The 18,129-nt window shown below is 40.0% G+C and overlaps 1 protein-coding gene across 1 annotated transcript; it reads right to left on the bottom strand.

The window, feature by feature from the left end:
* Positions 1-261: 261 nt before the first annotated feature.
* Positions 262-12,664, bottom strand: LOC145863925 (uncharacterized). Its single transcript, XM_082968355.1, has 2 exons — positions 12,046-12,664; positions 262-3,203 (listed from the first exon to the last, which is right to left on the bottom strand). The coding sequence occupies exons 1-2, from the start codon at positions 12,443-12,445 to the stop codon at positions 2,152-2,154; spliced, it is 1,452 nt and encodes a 483-aa protein (XP_082824481.1). The 5' UTR covers positions 12,446-12,664; the 3' UTR covers positions 262-2,151.
* Between the last annotated feature and the right edge of the window lie 5,465 nt (positions 12,665-18,129).

Genomic DNA, 18,129 nt, shown 5'->3' with positions numbered 1-18,129 from the left:
CTATACTGATGGTATCCACTATATATACTATACTGATGGTATCCACTCGGCTGGCTGCCTCTCAGATCAAAGGTGGGTCCATTTGCTCCGTTCCCGAAGTGTGGTCTCCCTGAGATCCCAAGTTAGAGGGATCCCTCGTGCACCATTTACCCAGGTCATCAGGAGCGGTCACCAAGTCAAGATTCACATCCCCAAATGTGGTGTTTAATTTCTTTAAAATCAATTGAGGAGACAAACTTATCACACAAGTCAGAGTTATTCTTAAACTAAATCTTTATTCACTTAATAATGGAGCAGGGCAATACAAAGTACACATACAAAATGAATCAAATGAGTGCTCTACGATAATGATGGCTGGTCAACAAATCACCCCCAGATGATTCGTTGAGAGCCACAATACAAAAGTACAAAGGTATTTTACAGCCAAGATACACCCCTTTCAACCTACATGACTGGGACCTAAAAAGATACCCACCATGAGACCCACTAAATCTGCCCAAGAAGAGGAAAACAAAAGAAAATCCCACACCAAACTTAAAGACAGGAAGTAAACCAAAAAGGTGGAGCAACTAAAAGGTGTTGACTCTCCACATGTATCAAGACAACTGGAGCACTGGGCCAGACACTCTTAAATAGAACCTGGACCAGCTCAGGTGAAACACCTTCCCACTAACGAGATGGACAAGCCAGCACAGGTGTAACACATACTGACTAACGAGGTGACACCAATCAGTGCGTCCTACGTGCTAACGAGATATAACCTCAAAACATAAATAGAAATACCAAAGCCTGTAACACCTTCCCCCTTAAGACAACAAATATATCCTATATTTTTGTTGGACAAGTTTGCTCACCACCAACAGAAAACAACTTCCATTTCACATTATAATCAACTACAATGCTTCACCTTCACCAATATAAACATGGTCTACTGGATGTCAACAATTAGAAACAAGAAAAAACATTTCTAAATAATACATTTTGGGGTGAAACTCACTAGCTTCTAGAACTCTCGTCCCCTTGGAAGGAGCCCAAACATAACTCATCTCCTATATTGGATCGGGGCCCAGTCCACAATGTCATGCTCTAGTACATTTGGATTGGCACATCTGAGAATGAACCTTGATATTCTAAAAGCAGGGCAACAATGTCAATATAATTGGACCCAAAAAATTGTCAATTGGTTACATTAATAATAATAGTCAGTTGGTTGCATAAATAATTATTACTAAATGTTACATGAATTGTAAAAATGAAATATTTGATTGCATAGTCATATTTTCAACTACATTTTGCTAGGTTGGATATCCTCAATCCTCAATTGATTAAGACACGTTAAAACACCGTTTTAACGTGTCTAAATCAATAACCAATATGCAGAAACAGTTTGGGATAAATTGAAAACCTAAACATAACATGTGGTATTTACACACAAACATCTGCCACAATAATCATATTACTTGTATTTTTTTAAACAAGCAGCTTATAAACTGCACAAGCACCAAAAACGCTGTTGTTTTGACAAGTAGCAATAAATCACTGATATCGATTAGGGGGGAAAATCAGGTTGTACGTGCTGTTGAAACGAACAAAACTAAACAAAACACATGGAAATGGGAGATATCTTTTACCTCACTGATTAGAGGACAACCTGCAGAAGACAGTCAGCTACATTTTGGAGTGATGCATTTAAATGTAGGGGTCGCTAAAATAAGTAACACTTATTTGTCATAACTAATCAATATCATGCTAAAATCATTTGTGCGAGAGGAGGGAGATGAGGTTGCACATCCTGTTAAAACTAACAGCTCAAAAACCACACGGAATCTGGGAATAATGTGTACATCCCTGGTTAGAGGACAATTTGTAGAAAACAGCTAGCTACATTTTGAAGTGTTGCATTTTGATTCAAGTGGGTCACCAACGTGGTAAGTGTAACACAGCTCTTTTTTTGTTAGTACTTTTTGTTAAATCACATAAAGAGTTCTCTTTCAATTCAGAGCCTGGATTTTCCCCCTGAGGCTAATATCCATATCATGCTGAAATCAATAGAACAGGGGACAAACGTTTAGGGTTCTACATTGTGACATCATTAAAATACTCCTACTACAATGTTAAAACATTCTACATTGTGACATTAATTCATTGATATCACGAAATAACTCCATGTATTTTCTGATGTTTGATCAGAGAGCTTTTATCAAAGTATCTCTTGTCACACTGATCACAGCTATAAGATTTCTCTCCTGTGTGTGTTCTCTTGTGTGATTTCAGGCCACCTGACTGAGTAAAACTCTTCCCACATTGACCACAGCTATAAGGTTTCTCTCCTGTGTGTGTTCGCTGGTGTAGAGTCAGATTGCTTGATGCAGCAAAACTCTTTCCACATTGATCACAGCTATAAGGTTTCTCTCCTGTGTGTGTTCTCTGGTGTAATGTCAGCTGGCCAGATTGAACAAAACTCTTCCCACATTGAGTACAGCTATAAGGTTTCTCTCCTGTGTGTCTTCTCTGGTGCACTGTCAGATCTGTAGATTGAACAAAACTCTTCCCACATTGAGTACAGCTAAAAGGTTTCTCTCCTGTGTGTATTCTCTGGTGCACTCTCAGATCTGTAGATTGAACAAAACTCTTCCCACATTGACGACAGCTATAAGGTTTCTCTCCTGTGTGTGTTCTCTGGTGCGATGTCAGATGACCAGATTGAACAAAACTCTTCCCACATTGACCACAGCCATAAGATTTCTCTCCTGTGTGTATTTTCTGGTGTCGAGTCAGCTGGCCAGATTGAACAAAACTCTTCCCACATTGAGTACAGCTATAAGGTTTCTCTCCTGTGTGTATTCTCATGTGTTTCGTCAGACCACTAGAGTCAGTAAAACTCTTCCCACATTGACCACAGCTATAAGATTTCTCTCCTGTGTGTATTCTCTGATGCACTCTCAGACCTGTAGATTGAACAAAACTCTTCCCACATTCACCACAGCAATAAGATTTCTCTCCTGTGTGTGTTCTCTGATGAATTTTAATGCCTGATGAGGTGAATCTCTTCCCACAGTCAGAGCAGCAGTGAGTTTTCTTCCCTGTGGATCTCTGCAGGTGTTTCTTGAGGAGTTCTGATCTGGAGAGACTCTTCTCTGCCTTGTCAGCATCATGAGGTTGTTGAGGCTCCCCAGAGGATCCACGATAGTCACGTCTCTCTCCTGTGTGAACAACAAAGTCAGACAGATGGTTAAAGTCCCACAACAGCAGAAATCCACTGTTTATTTGAGGTAAAAGGTCGTACCCATGAAGTTATACAACAATTGACGTCTGTTAAATTATTTGACCATTAAGACAGTCAACTTAGCAACAATCCTATTTTGTCTTGTTTTCACATTAGTAGTAACTAGAAATAAGTTATTCATGTTGTTGAAACTAAGCAGTGTGCAAGACGACTTTTGGTCTCCAATATAGGCCCCTTTCTGTGTTTGCTAAAATTGCAGCACGAGGGCAATGCGCACACAATTTGATTGCAGAAACACCTCCCTGCTAATGAGGAAACCACTTGTTATGGATGTAGTATATCTGGTAATGAGGAAACCACTAGTTATGGATGTAGTATATCTGGTAATGAGCAAACCACTAGTTATGGATGTAGTAGATCTGGGAATGAGGAAACCACTAGTTATGGATGTAGTAGATCTGGGAATGAGGAAACCACTAGTTATGGATGTAGTATATCTGGGAATGAGGAAACCACTAGTTATGGATGTAGTATATCTGCCTGGAGCAAAAAATGGTGAGCAAAGATTTTAGTTTTTCACAATGTATTCTGAATATTACAGCGCAAGATCAGGAGTGCTACTCAAGGAAACTCACATTAAGCTCTGTGTCTATTCACTAATTCACCACCGTGGGGGAAACTCAGGGGAGTTCTCATAGGCTGACAGCAAATATCGCCTCCATTTTCAGGTTGATTATGATTATCATTTGTTGTTGCTTATAAGTGCATTTCACGTTACTTTTGGATTTTAATTGTAAGGCTCGCTTGAATCCCCTGCTTAATATGTTTGTGTTACTGTCGCAAATCAACTGCTTTATACTTAAACACTTCAACTACAAAAATGCTCTTTGGCTAGCTTTGCCATCAGCCTGACAATAAGGGTTTGTACACTAAGTTTTTAACCAATTGGCCCTTAACTTCACCTAACAACAACATAGACCTACTGTAGGTCCCATAACTTCACCTAACAACATAGACCTACTGTAGGACCCATAACTTCACCTAACAATAACATAGACCTACTGTAGGACCCAAAACATCACCGAACAACATAGGTGAAGTTATTGGTCCTAACAACAACATAGACCTACTGTAGAACCCATAACTTCACCTAACAACAACATAGACCTACTGTAGAACCCAAAACATCACCGAACAACATAGACCTACTGTAGGACCCATAACTTCACCTAACAATAACATAGACCTACTGTAGGACCCATAACTTCACCTAACAACAACATAGACCTACTGTAGGACCCATAACTTCACCTAACAACATAGACCTACTGTAGGACCCATAACTTCACCTAACAACATAGACCTACTGTAGGACCCATAACTTCACCTAACAACAACATAGACCTACTGTAGGACCCATAACGTCACCTAACAACAACATAGACCTACTGTAGGACCCATAACGTTACCTAACAACAACGTAGGACCCATAACTTCACCTAATAACAACATACACCTACTGTAGGACCCATAACTTCACCTAACAACAACATAGACCTAGTGTAGGACCCATAACTCCACCTAACAACAACATAGACCTACTGTAGGACCCATAACTTCACCTAACAAGTCTCCGGTCACAACTTGCAGACTTGTTACGTGCTGCTGTGCGTTTTGTTGCTAATCTTACTTTGCTACCTGACAACTTTACGGTTTTTAGCTTTTTAATTACGTTTATATTGTTAGTTTTTCCCTCACTCAACTTTTTATTTTCATTAAACTTTTTCACTCCGGACGCTTTGTCAGGACTTCCACCAGCCGAAGCTAAGTAGTAACATTAACATGATGCCTTCTAATTGCAGTCGCTGTACTCATAATATACAGGAGAACGATCGCCTTACAGCGAGGATAGCTGTGCTGCAAGCCCAGCTTCAGACGCAATCGTTAGGCAAGGGTAACTTCAGTGTAGGAAAGGATGAAACAGCGTCTGTGCCACCAGCAAGTACAGATAGTAACGTTAGTATAAACCCCCTCGCACGGTCCCCGCAGCCGGACAACTTTCTCATGGCTTCTGGAGGGAAATGCTGTAGGAATGCTCAACCGGTGTCACTTATTCAGCCGACAGAAACTTTCAACCGGTTCTCCCCATTAAGCAGCAAGTCGGAGTTAGAGGCCGAGCGGGGTCTGAGACGCCGAAACCTCCCACCATTAGCTCTGACAAATTGAAAACCCTAGTCATTGGCGACTCCATTACCCGCAGTATTAGACTTAAAACTAATCATACACTGTTTACCAGGGGGCAGGGCTACCAACGTTAAGGCTAATCTGAAGATGGTGCTGGCTAAAGCTAAAACTGGCAAGAGTAGAGAGTATAGGGATATTGTTATCCACGTCGGCACCAACGATGTTAGGATGAAACAGTCAGAGGTCACCAAGCGCAACATAGCTTCAGCTTGTAAATCAGCTAGAAAGATGTCGGCATCGAGTAATTGTCTCTGGCCCCCTCCCAGTTAGGGGGAGTGATGAGCTCTACAGCAGAGTCTCACAACTCAATCGCTGGTTGAAAACTGTTTTCTGCCCCTCCCAAAAGATAGAATTTGTAGATAATTGGACCTCTTTCTGGGACTCTGATAGAAGAATTTGTATGTTTAAGATAATGACTAAAGTATTCCACCCTGAAACCATATAATTGTATGAAATGTGTTAGAGTCATAATCCAATAATGTGTGTGACTTTTTAAAACTAGGTCATTGTGTTACTATTTTGCAATACGAGATAGTTGAGACATTCAAGGACAGCTGAACTGTCGACTTGTGATAACGGTGAAACTAATAACTGGAAAGAGGCCTCCCCAACCTAGGGAGGAGAGAAACTGTTAGAAACGGCTAGGCTTGCAGAAGATGATGAAACATATTGCAGAAGTGTGATAAACAATGTATGTGAACTGTGGAAAAATACAGTCCACCTAAAGAGAGGTGGAGTTTCTACTGATGCGAGTTCATTTGTGTGTGTGCTATAAAAAGACTGTTCTCATTTTGAAGACAGAGCGCTCTCTGAATAATGAATTGATCTATTGCAGGCTGAGACTGTCTATTTCATTGAACTGGAGATTTACAACCTTCAGGAATTAGACAGATATAAAATAGTTTAGTTAGAACATTGGGATAGAAATTTGCGTGACAGACTCACCCACAAACAGGACCAAGCCTGGCCTGTTGAGGAGTGACGGACTCCATCCTAGCTGGAGGGGTGCTTTAATCTTATCTATGAACATAGACAGGGCTCTAACTCCCCTAGCTCCACAATGAAATAGGATGCAGGCCAGAAAGCAGGCTGTTAGCCATCCTGCCAGCTTAGTGGAGTCTGCCACTAGCAGTCAGGGTAGTCAGCTCAGCTATCCCCATTGAGACCGTGTCTGTGCCTCGACCTAGGTTGGGCAAAACTAAACATGGCGGTGTTCGCCTTAGCAATCTCACTAGAATAAAGACCCCCTCCATTCCTGCCATTATTGAAAGAGATTGTGATACCTCACATCTCAAAATAGGGCTACTTAATGTTAGATCCCTCACTTCCAAGGCAGTTATAGTCAATGAACTAATCACTGATCATAATCTTAATGTGTTAATGTGATTGGCCTGACTGAAACATGGCTTAAGCCTGATGAATTCACTGTGTTAATGAGGCCTCACCTCCTGGTTACACTAATGACCATGTCATGAAATCTATGCAGCCTACTCAATCACTTTTTATAGCTACTGTTTACAGGCCTCCTGGGCCATATACAGCGTTCCTCACTGAGTTCCCTGAATTCCTATTGGACCTTGTAGTCATGGCAGATAATATTCTAATTTTTGGTGACTTTAATATTCACATGCAGGTATATCAGCAGGTACATCTCACTGGTCATCCCCAAAGCCAACACCTCCTTTGGCCGCCTTTCCTTCCAGTTCTCTGCTGCAAGTGACTGGAACGAATTGCAAAAATCGCAGAAGCTGGAGACTAACATTTCCCTCACTAACTTTAAACATCAGCTATCTGAGCAGCTTACCGATCGCTGCAGCTGTACATAGTCCATCTGTAAATAGCCCAGCCAATCTACCTACCTCATCCCCATATTGTTTTATTTACTTTCTTGCTCTTTTGCACAACAGTATCACTACTTACACACCTTCATCTGCTCATCATCATCTGCTCATCTATCCCTCCAGTGTTAAGCTGCTAAATTGTAATTACTCTGCTACTATGGCCTATTTATTGCCTTACCTCCTCATGCCATTTGCACACACTGTATATAGACTTTCCTTTTTTCTATTGTGTTATTGACTGTACGCTTGTTTATTCCATGTGTAACTCTGTGTTGTTGTTTCTGTCGCACTGCTTTGCATTATCTTGTAATAAAGTAATAAAGCCTCTCTTGAAAAAGCCAAACCTTGACCCAGAAAATATAAAAGACTATCGGCCTATATCGAATCTCCCATTCCTCTCAAAAAAAATTGAAAAAGCTGTTGTGCAGCAACTCACTGCCTTCCTGAAGACAAACAATGTATACGAAATGCTTCAGTCTGGTTTCAGACCCCATCATAGCACTGAGACTGCACTTGTGAAGGTGGTAAATGACCTTTTAATGGCGTCAGACCGAGGCTCTGCATCTGTCCTCGTGCTCCTAGATCTTAGTGCTGCTTTCGATACCATTGATCACCACATTCTTTTGGAGATTGGAAACCCAAATTGGTCTACACGGACAAGTTCCGGCCTGGTTTAGATCTTATCTGTCGGAAAGATATCAGTTTGTCTCTGTGGATGGTTTGTCCTCTGACAAATCAACTGTATATTTCGGTGTTCCTCAAGGTTCCGTTTCAGGACCACTATTGTTTTCACTATATATTTTACCTCTTGGGGGTGTCATTCGAAAACATAATGTTAACTTTCACTACTATGCGGATGACACACAGCTGTACATTTCGATGAAACATGGTGAAGCCACAAAATTGTCCTCGCTGGAAGCCTGCGTTTCAGACATAAGGAAGTGGATGGCTGCAAACTTTCTACTTTTAAACTCGGACAAAACAGAGATGCTTGTTCTAGGTCCCAAGAAACAAAGAGATCTTCTGTTGAATCTGACAATTAATCTTGATGGTTGTACAGTCGTCTCAAATAAAACTGTGAAGGACCTCGGCGTTACTCTGCACCCTGATCTCTCTTTTGACGAACATATCAAGACTGTTTCAAGGACAGCTTCTTTCCATTTATGTAACATTGCAAAAATCAGAAATGTTCTGTCCAAAAATGATAAAGAAAAATTCATCCATGCTTTTGTCACTTCTAGGTTAGACTACTGCAATGCTCTACTTTCTGGCTACCCGGATAAAGCACTAAATAAACTTCAGTTAGTGCTAAATACGGCTGCTAGAATCTTGACTAGAACCAATTTTTTTTATCATATTACTCCAGTGCTAGCCTTTCTACACTGGCTTCCTGTTAAGGCAAGGGCTGATTTCAAGGTTTTACTGCTAACCTACAAAGCATTACATGGGCTTGCTCCTACCTATCTTTTCGATTTGGTCCTGCCCTACATACCTACACGTACGCTATGGTCACAAGACGCAGGCCTCCTAATTGTCCCTAGAATTTCTAAGCAAACAGCTGGAGGCAGGGCTTTCTCCAATAGAGCTCCATTTTATGGAATGGTCTGCCTACCCATGTGAGAGACGCAGACTCGATCTCAACCTTTAAGTCTTTATTGAAGACTCAACTCTTCAGTAGGTCATACGATTGAGTGAAGTCTGGCCCAGGAGTGTGAAGGTGAACGGAAAGGCACTGGAGCAATGAACCGCCCTTGCTGTCTCTGCCTGACCGGTTCCCCTCTTTCCACTGGGATTCTCTGCCTCTATTACATTATTAATTATTATGATTAATTATTATTAATTAATCTATTATTATTATCTATTACAGGGGCTGAGTCACTGGCTTACTGGTCGTCTTCCATGCTGTCCGTAGGAGGGGTGCGTCACTTGAGTGGGTTGAGTCACTGACGTGGTCTTCCTGTCTGGGTTGGCACCCCCCCCCCCCCCCCACCCTTGGGTTGTGCCGTGGCGGAGATCTTTGTGGGCTATACTTGGCCTTGTCTCAGGATGGTAAGTTGGTGGTTGGAGACATCCCTCTAGTGGTGTGGGGGCTGTGTTTCGGCAAAGTGGGTGGGGTTATATCCTGCCTGTTTGGCCCTGTCTGGGGTATCATCGGATGGGGCCAGTGTCTCCTGTCCCCTCCTGTCTCAGCCTCCAGTATTTATGCTGCAGTAGTTTATGTGTCGGGGGGCTAGGATCATGCAGTTATATCGAGAGTAGTTACCCTGTCTTCTCCGGTGTCCTGTGTGAATTTAAGTATGCTCTCTCTAATTCTATCTTTCTTTCTCTCGGAGGAGGACCTGAGCCCTAGGACCATGCCTCAGGACTACCTGGCATGATGACTCCTTGCTGTCCCCAGTCCACCTGGCCGTGCTGCTGCTCCAGTTTCAACTGTTCTGCCTGCGGCTATGGCACCCTGACCTGTTCACCGGACGTGCAACCTGTCCCAGACCTGCTGTTTTCAACTCTCTAGAGACAGCAGGAGCGGTAGAGATACTCTCAATAATCGGCTATGAAAAGCCAACTGACATTTAATCCTGAGGTGCTGACCTGTTGCACCCTCGACAACTACTGTGATTATTATTATTTGACCCTGCTGGTCATCTATGAACATTTGAACATCTTGGCCATGTATTGTTATAATGCACAGCCAGAAGAGGACTGGCCACCCCTCATAGCCTGGTTCCTCTCTAGGTTTCTTCCTAGGTTTTTGGCCTTTCTCGGGAGTTTTTCCTAGCCACTGTGCTTCTACACCTGCATTGCTTGCTGTTTGTGGTTTTAGGCTGGGTTTCTGTACAGCACTTTGAGATATAAGCTGATGTAAGAAGGGCTACATAAAAACATTTGATTTGATTTGAAATTTGATTTGATTTAACAACAACATAGACCTACTGTAGGACCCATAACATCACCAAACAACAACATAGACCTACTGTACAACCCATAACTTCACCTAACAACAACATAGACCTACTGTAGGACCCATAACTTCACCTAACAACATAGATCTACTGTAGGACCCATAACATCACCAAACAACAACATAGACCTACTGTACAACCCATAACTTCACCTAACAACAACATAGACCTACTGTAGGACCCATAACTTCACCTAAGATAATATATAATTTAATATTTCAGGTGAAACAAGGAAACTAAAATGTCTTTGTCATGATATTTCATAACCTGATCACCAGATAATTTGGTGAATAATCCCACTAGGCTACTCTGTAATGTGTTGTCATTCTAAATGTCCTGAATAAAGGAAAATAGCTCTGTGTGTTGTACAATAGCCTATCCATCAAGGAACAGTTCTCTACACATTATGAGGTAAGTATCTCTGTGTCCAAACAGACTAACGAGTCCCTACTGTAAATCAACCAGACAATAACACATTATGAACATTGATTTGTTTGGGATGTTGGATCCAACATAGAGCACGGCATAACTGTCTTTACCAGAGTAATGAATGAAGAAGCACTTTGGTTGTTGTTGCATGTCGTGATGTTTGTCATGTGACTGTCATTCAGAAAATGATTTCCTGGATCAGCTGATGATAGTTGAACATGTGACTGTAACTAAAAAGCTACAGTATTATGTGTAATTATTGAAGAACCGCGTTAATGACAGTATCCATTTGGGTGTTGTCAATAAAGTTAAGGTGACTCTAGGTTAGAACCATTGGATTTAGCAAACTCTGAAATGATTTAGGATTTCTGTTCCCATTAAAACTATTTTCCCACCGTAACATAAGGAGACACTAAATGTTACGTAGGTAGAGAGCATTTCAGAGATCTGAATACAAAAAACTGTCCTAACAGGACAATAACCTAAACCACAAGGCTAAATCTACACTGGAGGAGCTTACCAAGATGACATTGAATGTTCCTGAGTGGCCTAGTTACAGTTTGGACTTAAATCGTCTTGAAAGTCTATGGAAAGACTAGAAAATGGCTTTCTAGCAATGATCAACAACCAACTTGACAGAACATGAATGATTTTAAAAAGAATAATGAATATTCACATGAAGATCAGTCTCCTATTGGATGACATAACGACTTCCCATCAAGCCAACTCCTTGGAGGCCTTACTATGACATCACTCACTCCGTCTAGTTTGCAGTTGTCTAAAAAAACACTATTTTGCTCAAAACATTTATTTGTTTCCTTTTAGTGTGTTTATACTTCACTGTATTTATATATCACTTTTCAACAGGAAAAGTTTTTTTTTAAATCACTGGAGGACGTCATGAACAATTCCGACAGTACAGAAACATATTCAAATGTAGAATGCCCTTTTAAAAATCACACATTAGTTCAACAACTGCAGAGTTTGTGTCCCTGTTTTATAAGATAGTACTCACTGTATTTACTGGTGTTAATCAGATCAATGTCCCTGTTTTATTAGATAGTACTCACTGTATTTACTGGTGTTAATCAGATCAATGTCCCTGTTTTATAAGATAGTACTCACTGTATTTACTGGTGTTAATCAGATCAATGTCCCTGTTTTATAAGATAGTACTCACTGTATTTACTGGTGTTAACCAGATCAATGTCCCTGTTTTATAAGATAGTACTCACTGTATTTACAGGTGTTAATCAGATCAATGTCCCTGTTTTATTAGATAGTACTCACTGTATTTACTGGTGTTAATCAGATCAATGTCCCTGTTTTATAAGATAGTACTCACTGTATTTACTGGTGTTAATCAGTTCTCCAGTCTTCTCTTCTTCGTCCTCCTCTAATGTGACAGTAATCTCCCCCTCTTCATCCTTCATTCCAAAAACGTGTTCATCTTCTTTCACTTCATCCTCCACTCCAAAAACTGCATCCTCCTCCTTTTTATTCACAGTAACATCCCCCTCATCTTTCACTCTGAATGCTTCTTTCTCTGTAACGTCTTTCTCTTCATCTTTCACTGTAACAGCTTCACCCTCTACTTGTCTTTGTAGTGTGACATCCTCCTCTTCCTCTTTCACGACAACGTTGAGCCAAAGTCCCTCTTCCTCCTCCTCTTTCACAAGAGCTTCTTCCTCCGTCCAGCAGACCTCCTCTTCTTTAACAGGAGGAGAGTGGCTTAGTGAGCTCATGGTCGGGGATAACAGCTAGTTAGCATTAGCGACTAGACTAGTGCTAACTTAACCAGCCAGCTAGTTGACTTACAACGTAAATATTAAATTAAATGGGGTAGCTAGTTGTTTCCACATAAGTATGTTTAAAATAAAGTGGTAAATAAACCACGAAATTGTCTAAAGAACTTGAATGTTCCGACTCTGTCAGCTAGCGAGCTACCGAGGTGGCTGCAGTTGTTGAAGAAGCGTTCCGTCCACTAGATTATACGTCACACTAGAAACATCGCCTGAAAGACACTTATCGCCATCTGCTGTCTGGAGGGAGGAAACGCAGTTGAGGAGGGAAAACTATTTTTATTCTTCATTGAATTATAATATTATAAAGCAGTTTAGGGAAACGTTTTTTTATCTCTATTAAATATTAATATTATATCAACACTTACAAAGAGCAACACGTGTTGTTAGATTAGTTCAGATGTTTTATGAGAATTTAAAACAAACGTAACCTCTACTCCACATCTGTATTTCTGACTCAGTCAAATAACTAGATATCAAAATAAGCACCGAGTTATTGATACCCTTGATAAAGATGAGCAAAAATTACTGTATAAAATAAATAAATAAACTTGACCCACTACCAGGATATTTTAGCCCAAAACCTGGTTACCTCTCTGCTAGGAGGCTGAAACTTGGCCATAAGTGGATCTTCCAGCAAGACACATCAACATCCACAAAGAACTTGTTCACAAAATCAACATTTTCAATGGCCATTTCAGTCTTCAGACTTGAACTCCATTGAAAACCTGTGGTTTGAATTGAACAGGGCAGTCCACAAGCGCAGACAAAATAAATCAAGGACATGGAGAGATTCTGTATGGAGGAAGGGTCTAAGATCCCACCCAATGTGTTCTCTAATCTCATAAAACATTTGAGTGTCGTTATCCTCCCAAGGGGAAGGTGCTGGAGTATTGAAAACATGGGTGGCAATAATTCAGACCCCAACGTTTTGAGAATTACATTTTAAACTAAATCTCTTTCTCTGAGCAATTGTATTAGTATAAAATAATATAATTTCCTTTTTTGTGTTGGTGTAACAATACATCATGTAGATGTATATAATGAACAGACTAGGTCTATACTGCTCCTACATGGTGTAACAATACATCATGTAGATGTATATAATGAACAGACTAGGTCTATACTGCTCCTACATGGTGTAACAATACATCATGTAGATGTATATAATGAACAGACTAGGTCTATACTGCTCCTACATGGTGTAACAATACATCATGTGGGGCTTTAAGGCGATGCTGTTGGTGTGACGTATAATCGAGTGGACGGAACGCTTCCTTCAACAGCAGCAACAGTTATTCAGCCACCTCGGTAGCTTGCTAGACAAAATAGCCGAACCAATAAAGCTCTTTAGACGCTTTAGTGTATATTAGCCACTGTGTTTTATACCCACTTCTGTCGTCTAGTTAGTTATCCGATTTAATTTCATATTTACGGTGTTGTTGTTATTAGTCAGCTAGCGGGCTGGTTAAGTTAGCATTAGCCTAGCTAGCTAACATTCCCGACCATGAGTTCACTAAGCTACTGTCCTCCTGTTAAAGAAGAAGAGGTCTGCTGGATGGAGAAAGAGGGTCTGTGGCTGAACGTTGTCGTGAAAGAGGAGGAAGAGGAGGATGTCACAATACAAAAACAAGTAGAGGGTGAGGCTGTTACAGTGAAAAATGAAGAGAAAGACGTTACAGTTAAAGAAGAGGAAGACGTGTTCAGAGTGAAAGAGGAAGAGGATGTTACTGTTAAAGAAGAGGATGAGAAAGAGGAGAATGCTCTTTTTGGGATGAAAGAGGAGGATGGGGAGATGACTGTCACATTGGAAGAAGACGAAGATGAAGAGGAGGAAACTGGATATCTGGGCCCAGTTTCCCAAAGGCATGTTAAGGCATCCAATGGTTCTAACGATGAACGGGCCCTGATTAACACTAGTAAGTACTGTCTTAAATACAGAGGCACAAACTCTGCAGTTGTTGAACTGATGTTTGGTGTTAAAGGGGAAATATGCAATAGCTACATCCATATTTAGACTTTTAAATTATTTATAGCCATTGATTCTTGAAGAATATAACACATGCCTCACGAGCTTAGTTCAACTGTTGTACCCCATCAGAACCCCACATAAGCTTTTTTTACTCCAATGTTTAGAAACAATTGAAATGATAAACAAACACTGTAAACACTCAACATGGTTAAAACTATGTTGATATCATGGATGGTCAGTCCTTGCATCCGTAGGTCTGTCTATGAATTTGAGAGTAGTTACATTTCTCCAGCCCCATCCATCATCTTATAACCAAACTAGTGGTAGAATGACAGCTTTGTTATTGTATGAACTGCAGATTGGTTGATAGATGTGCTGCTATTTTATAGGGGTAACCTAGGATTTAAATAGTAACAAAATCGGCTGCCCAGAGGCTTGGTTTGGTAAACAGCTGAGGGATGGGGGCTGGAGAAATGTAACCACTCAAATTCATAGAGAAAGCTATTGTAGCAACCGTAACCCAACACCTAGCGACCTCGTCAAGAAGTTCAGACATCTTGGCATAACAGTTATAAGGTGTTGGCTTGACAGTCGCTGGACCCAGGTTTGAGTCCAGCTCAGGACTACCCCCTGAATTGACTACACTATAAATACAAAGACTGGCAATCCATAAGGTCAAAAATGTTTAGTTTTAAACAAGATTTCAAGGCTATACAGTGCTTGTTTACAAACAGTGGCATTATACGAGCTTATGTTTTGGTTTCTGGTGGGGTAATACAGTTGAAACATTTGAGGCATTTCTAAGTTATATTCTTCAAGAATCAATGGTTATATAGTAAATGGGTCTTTCTATAACTGCCAGTGTATTCTATAGATATGGACTTGAAGTTTATGTCAATCAATGCCAGGGGGATACGTAACCTGTTGAAGAGAAAAGCTTTTTTTTTGTTTTGTAAGGACTGCAACGCAGATCTTGTATTCGTTCAAGAAACACATTCATGCAAAGAGGACTATAATTATTGGAAAAATCAGTGGGGCAGTGACATTTTTTTGGCCCACGGGACAAATTATTCAGCTGGGGTTGCAATTTTAGCACACAATTTCAAAGGGAAATTTTTGTTTACTCAAATGGACTCCAATGGACATTGGCTAGTAGCGGTCATCAACCACATGGACAGATTATTTGTGTTGTGTAATGTATATGGATACTGTTCTAGTCCTCCAAATAACTTACTTCTAGAGGAAATTGAAGAAATTCTTAAAAATCTTCTGAGAAAATATCCATCCAGTCAGATAATAGTTGGTGGAGATTTTAATATGGTTTATTCTAATGAGACTGATAGATTGCCTCATAGGCCTAACATTGGTGTGAACAAGTTGGTGAATTTCTGCCAAAGCCTGGACTTAATTGACATATGGAGAGTAAAAAACCCTGGAGAGATACAATACACATGGAGTAATAGAGATCGTTCCTTACAATCAAGAATTGATTTGTGGGTGATAACCTCTAGTCTTGTGCCCAACACTGTAGAGGTAAAAATACTGCCTGCAGTCCTGACGGATCATAAAGTCATATGGTTGATTGTAAGAATATGCAGTAATGATGGTAAGAAATACTCTGGTGGTTACTGGAAACTAAATAACTCATTGTTATTGCATGATGATTTAAAAAATGTGATTAAGAATCTAATTTCTGTTTACTGCTACATCTAATGCAGAATATGGGAAATATTGGGAACTGCTGAAATTTAAAATCCGCTCAGCCTGTATTACTTATGGAAAACGGCTTGCTTTAAGAAGGAGATGTGAGGTAGCTGAACTTTCTAAGACAATTGCCGATATCACAGATATTGAGCATTTTGATCTTAATGAGAAAGCTAAATTGAATGATTTACAGAATCAACTAGATACATTGTATGAGGAAAAGGCTAGAGGAGCTTTCATAAGATCTAGAAAACAATGGCTTGAAAAAGGTGAAAAGAACAGTAGATACTTTTTTAATTTGGAGAAGAGGAGAGGGGAACTCAACACACTTCGGAAACTTAAAATTAATGGGGTTACCACTGAGGATAGAGAGTTGTTATCAGAATTTAGCACTAAATTTTATGAGAATCTTTACTCCTTAGATAACAATTTGTGTGACTCTAAGGATCTCCTTGATTCTATAGAGAATGTTAATTCGATTAGTGAAGAACTCAATCAGTCTTGTTGCCAAGATTTATCCATTATGGACATCCAGTACGGGGTTGCTCAGTTAAAAAAGAACAAATCTCCAGGTTGTGATGGATTAACCTCTGAATTTTACAAAACCTTCTTTGAAGAAATAGCACCTTTTTTACTTGAAACCTTTAAGGAGGCTATAAAGAAGGGAGAACTACCTGCCTCTCTGAAGCAAGGGGTTATTACTCTTATACCTAAACCACACAAGGATCTCCTAAGTATTGATAATTGGCGTCCAATCACACTCCTAAATAACGACTACAAAATTATAGCCTTAATCTTTGCAAAAAGGTTAAAGTCTTGCTTAAATGATCTGATTGATGAATGTCAATCAGGGTTTATGAAAGGGCGCCATATATCTAATAATCTGAGGCTGATATTAGACTTGGTTGAGTATCGTGATCTATTAGATGACTTCCCTGTTATCCTATTTCTGGATTTTCAGAAAGCATTTGATACAGTAAGTCACAATTTTATCTTTGATTGTCTTAAGCATTTGAAATTTGGTCGTTTCTTTGTTGATGCTATTAGAACTCTGTATAATGGTGGCAATAGCTGTATCAAACTCTGTCATGGAACATCCTCAAGATTTAACATTTACAAAGGAATACGACAAGGTTGTCCAATTTCACCTTTTTTATTTTTGTTAGTTTCTCAAATGTTATGCTCATTAGTTCATAAAAGTCCATTTGAAGGCATTACATTCCAGTCCAGAGAGATCAAGATATCCCAACTGGCGGATGACACCTCACTTTTTTTGAAAAATGTATCTCAAGCTAGATTAGCATTGGATATCGTGAAGCAGTTCTCCAAAATCTCAGGCTTGACTTTAAATCTTTCCAAATGTGAGTTGTTTGTTGTGAAAGGAGCTGTCAACCCAGCAGATTGTAACATCTCTGAAAAAGATACTGTAACCTACCTCGGTGTAAAGATCACCAAAAATCTTAAGGCTATGAATGATCTTAATTTGAACCCTGTAACTGAATCTGTCCAAAAAAAATTATCCTCATGGTTAGGGAGGGATTTAAGTCTTCAAGGAAGGGTGCTTTTATCCAAAGCTGAGGGGCTATCTCGTGCATCCTATCTTTTTTCATCTATTGACATTCTCAAATCCACTTGCTGTACCTTAGATAGGCTTTTGTACAACTTCATATGGAAAAACAAGCCACATAAGATAAAAAGAGATGTTATCACCAACAGGGTTTGTGATGGCGGTCTAAATGTCTTAGATTTCACTGTCTTCAATCAGATATCAAAGGTCAACTGGATTAAAAGGTACATAAAAAATCCTCATAGCTTCTGGAATATTATACCTCATTTTGTTTTTCAGAAGTTCGGCGGGCTTAATTTTTTACTACAATGTCCATATATTGTGGGTAAAATTCCTGTGAAACTGGCGGTTTTTCACAAGCAGGCTTTAATGTGCTGGGCTTTG

Source organism: Salmo salar, chromosome 02 (assembly GCF_965601325.2).
Source record: "Salmo salar chromosome 02, fSalSal1, whole genome shotgun sequence".
Classification (NCBI taxonomy): Eukaryota; Metazoa; Chordata; class Actinopteri; order Salmoniformes; family Salmonidae; genus Salmo; species Salmo salar.
This window is presented reverse-complemented; position numbering and strand designations above follow the sequence as displayed.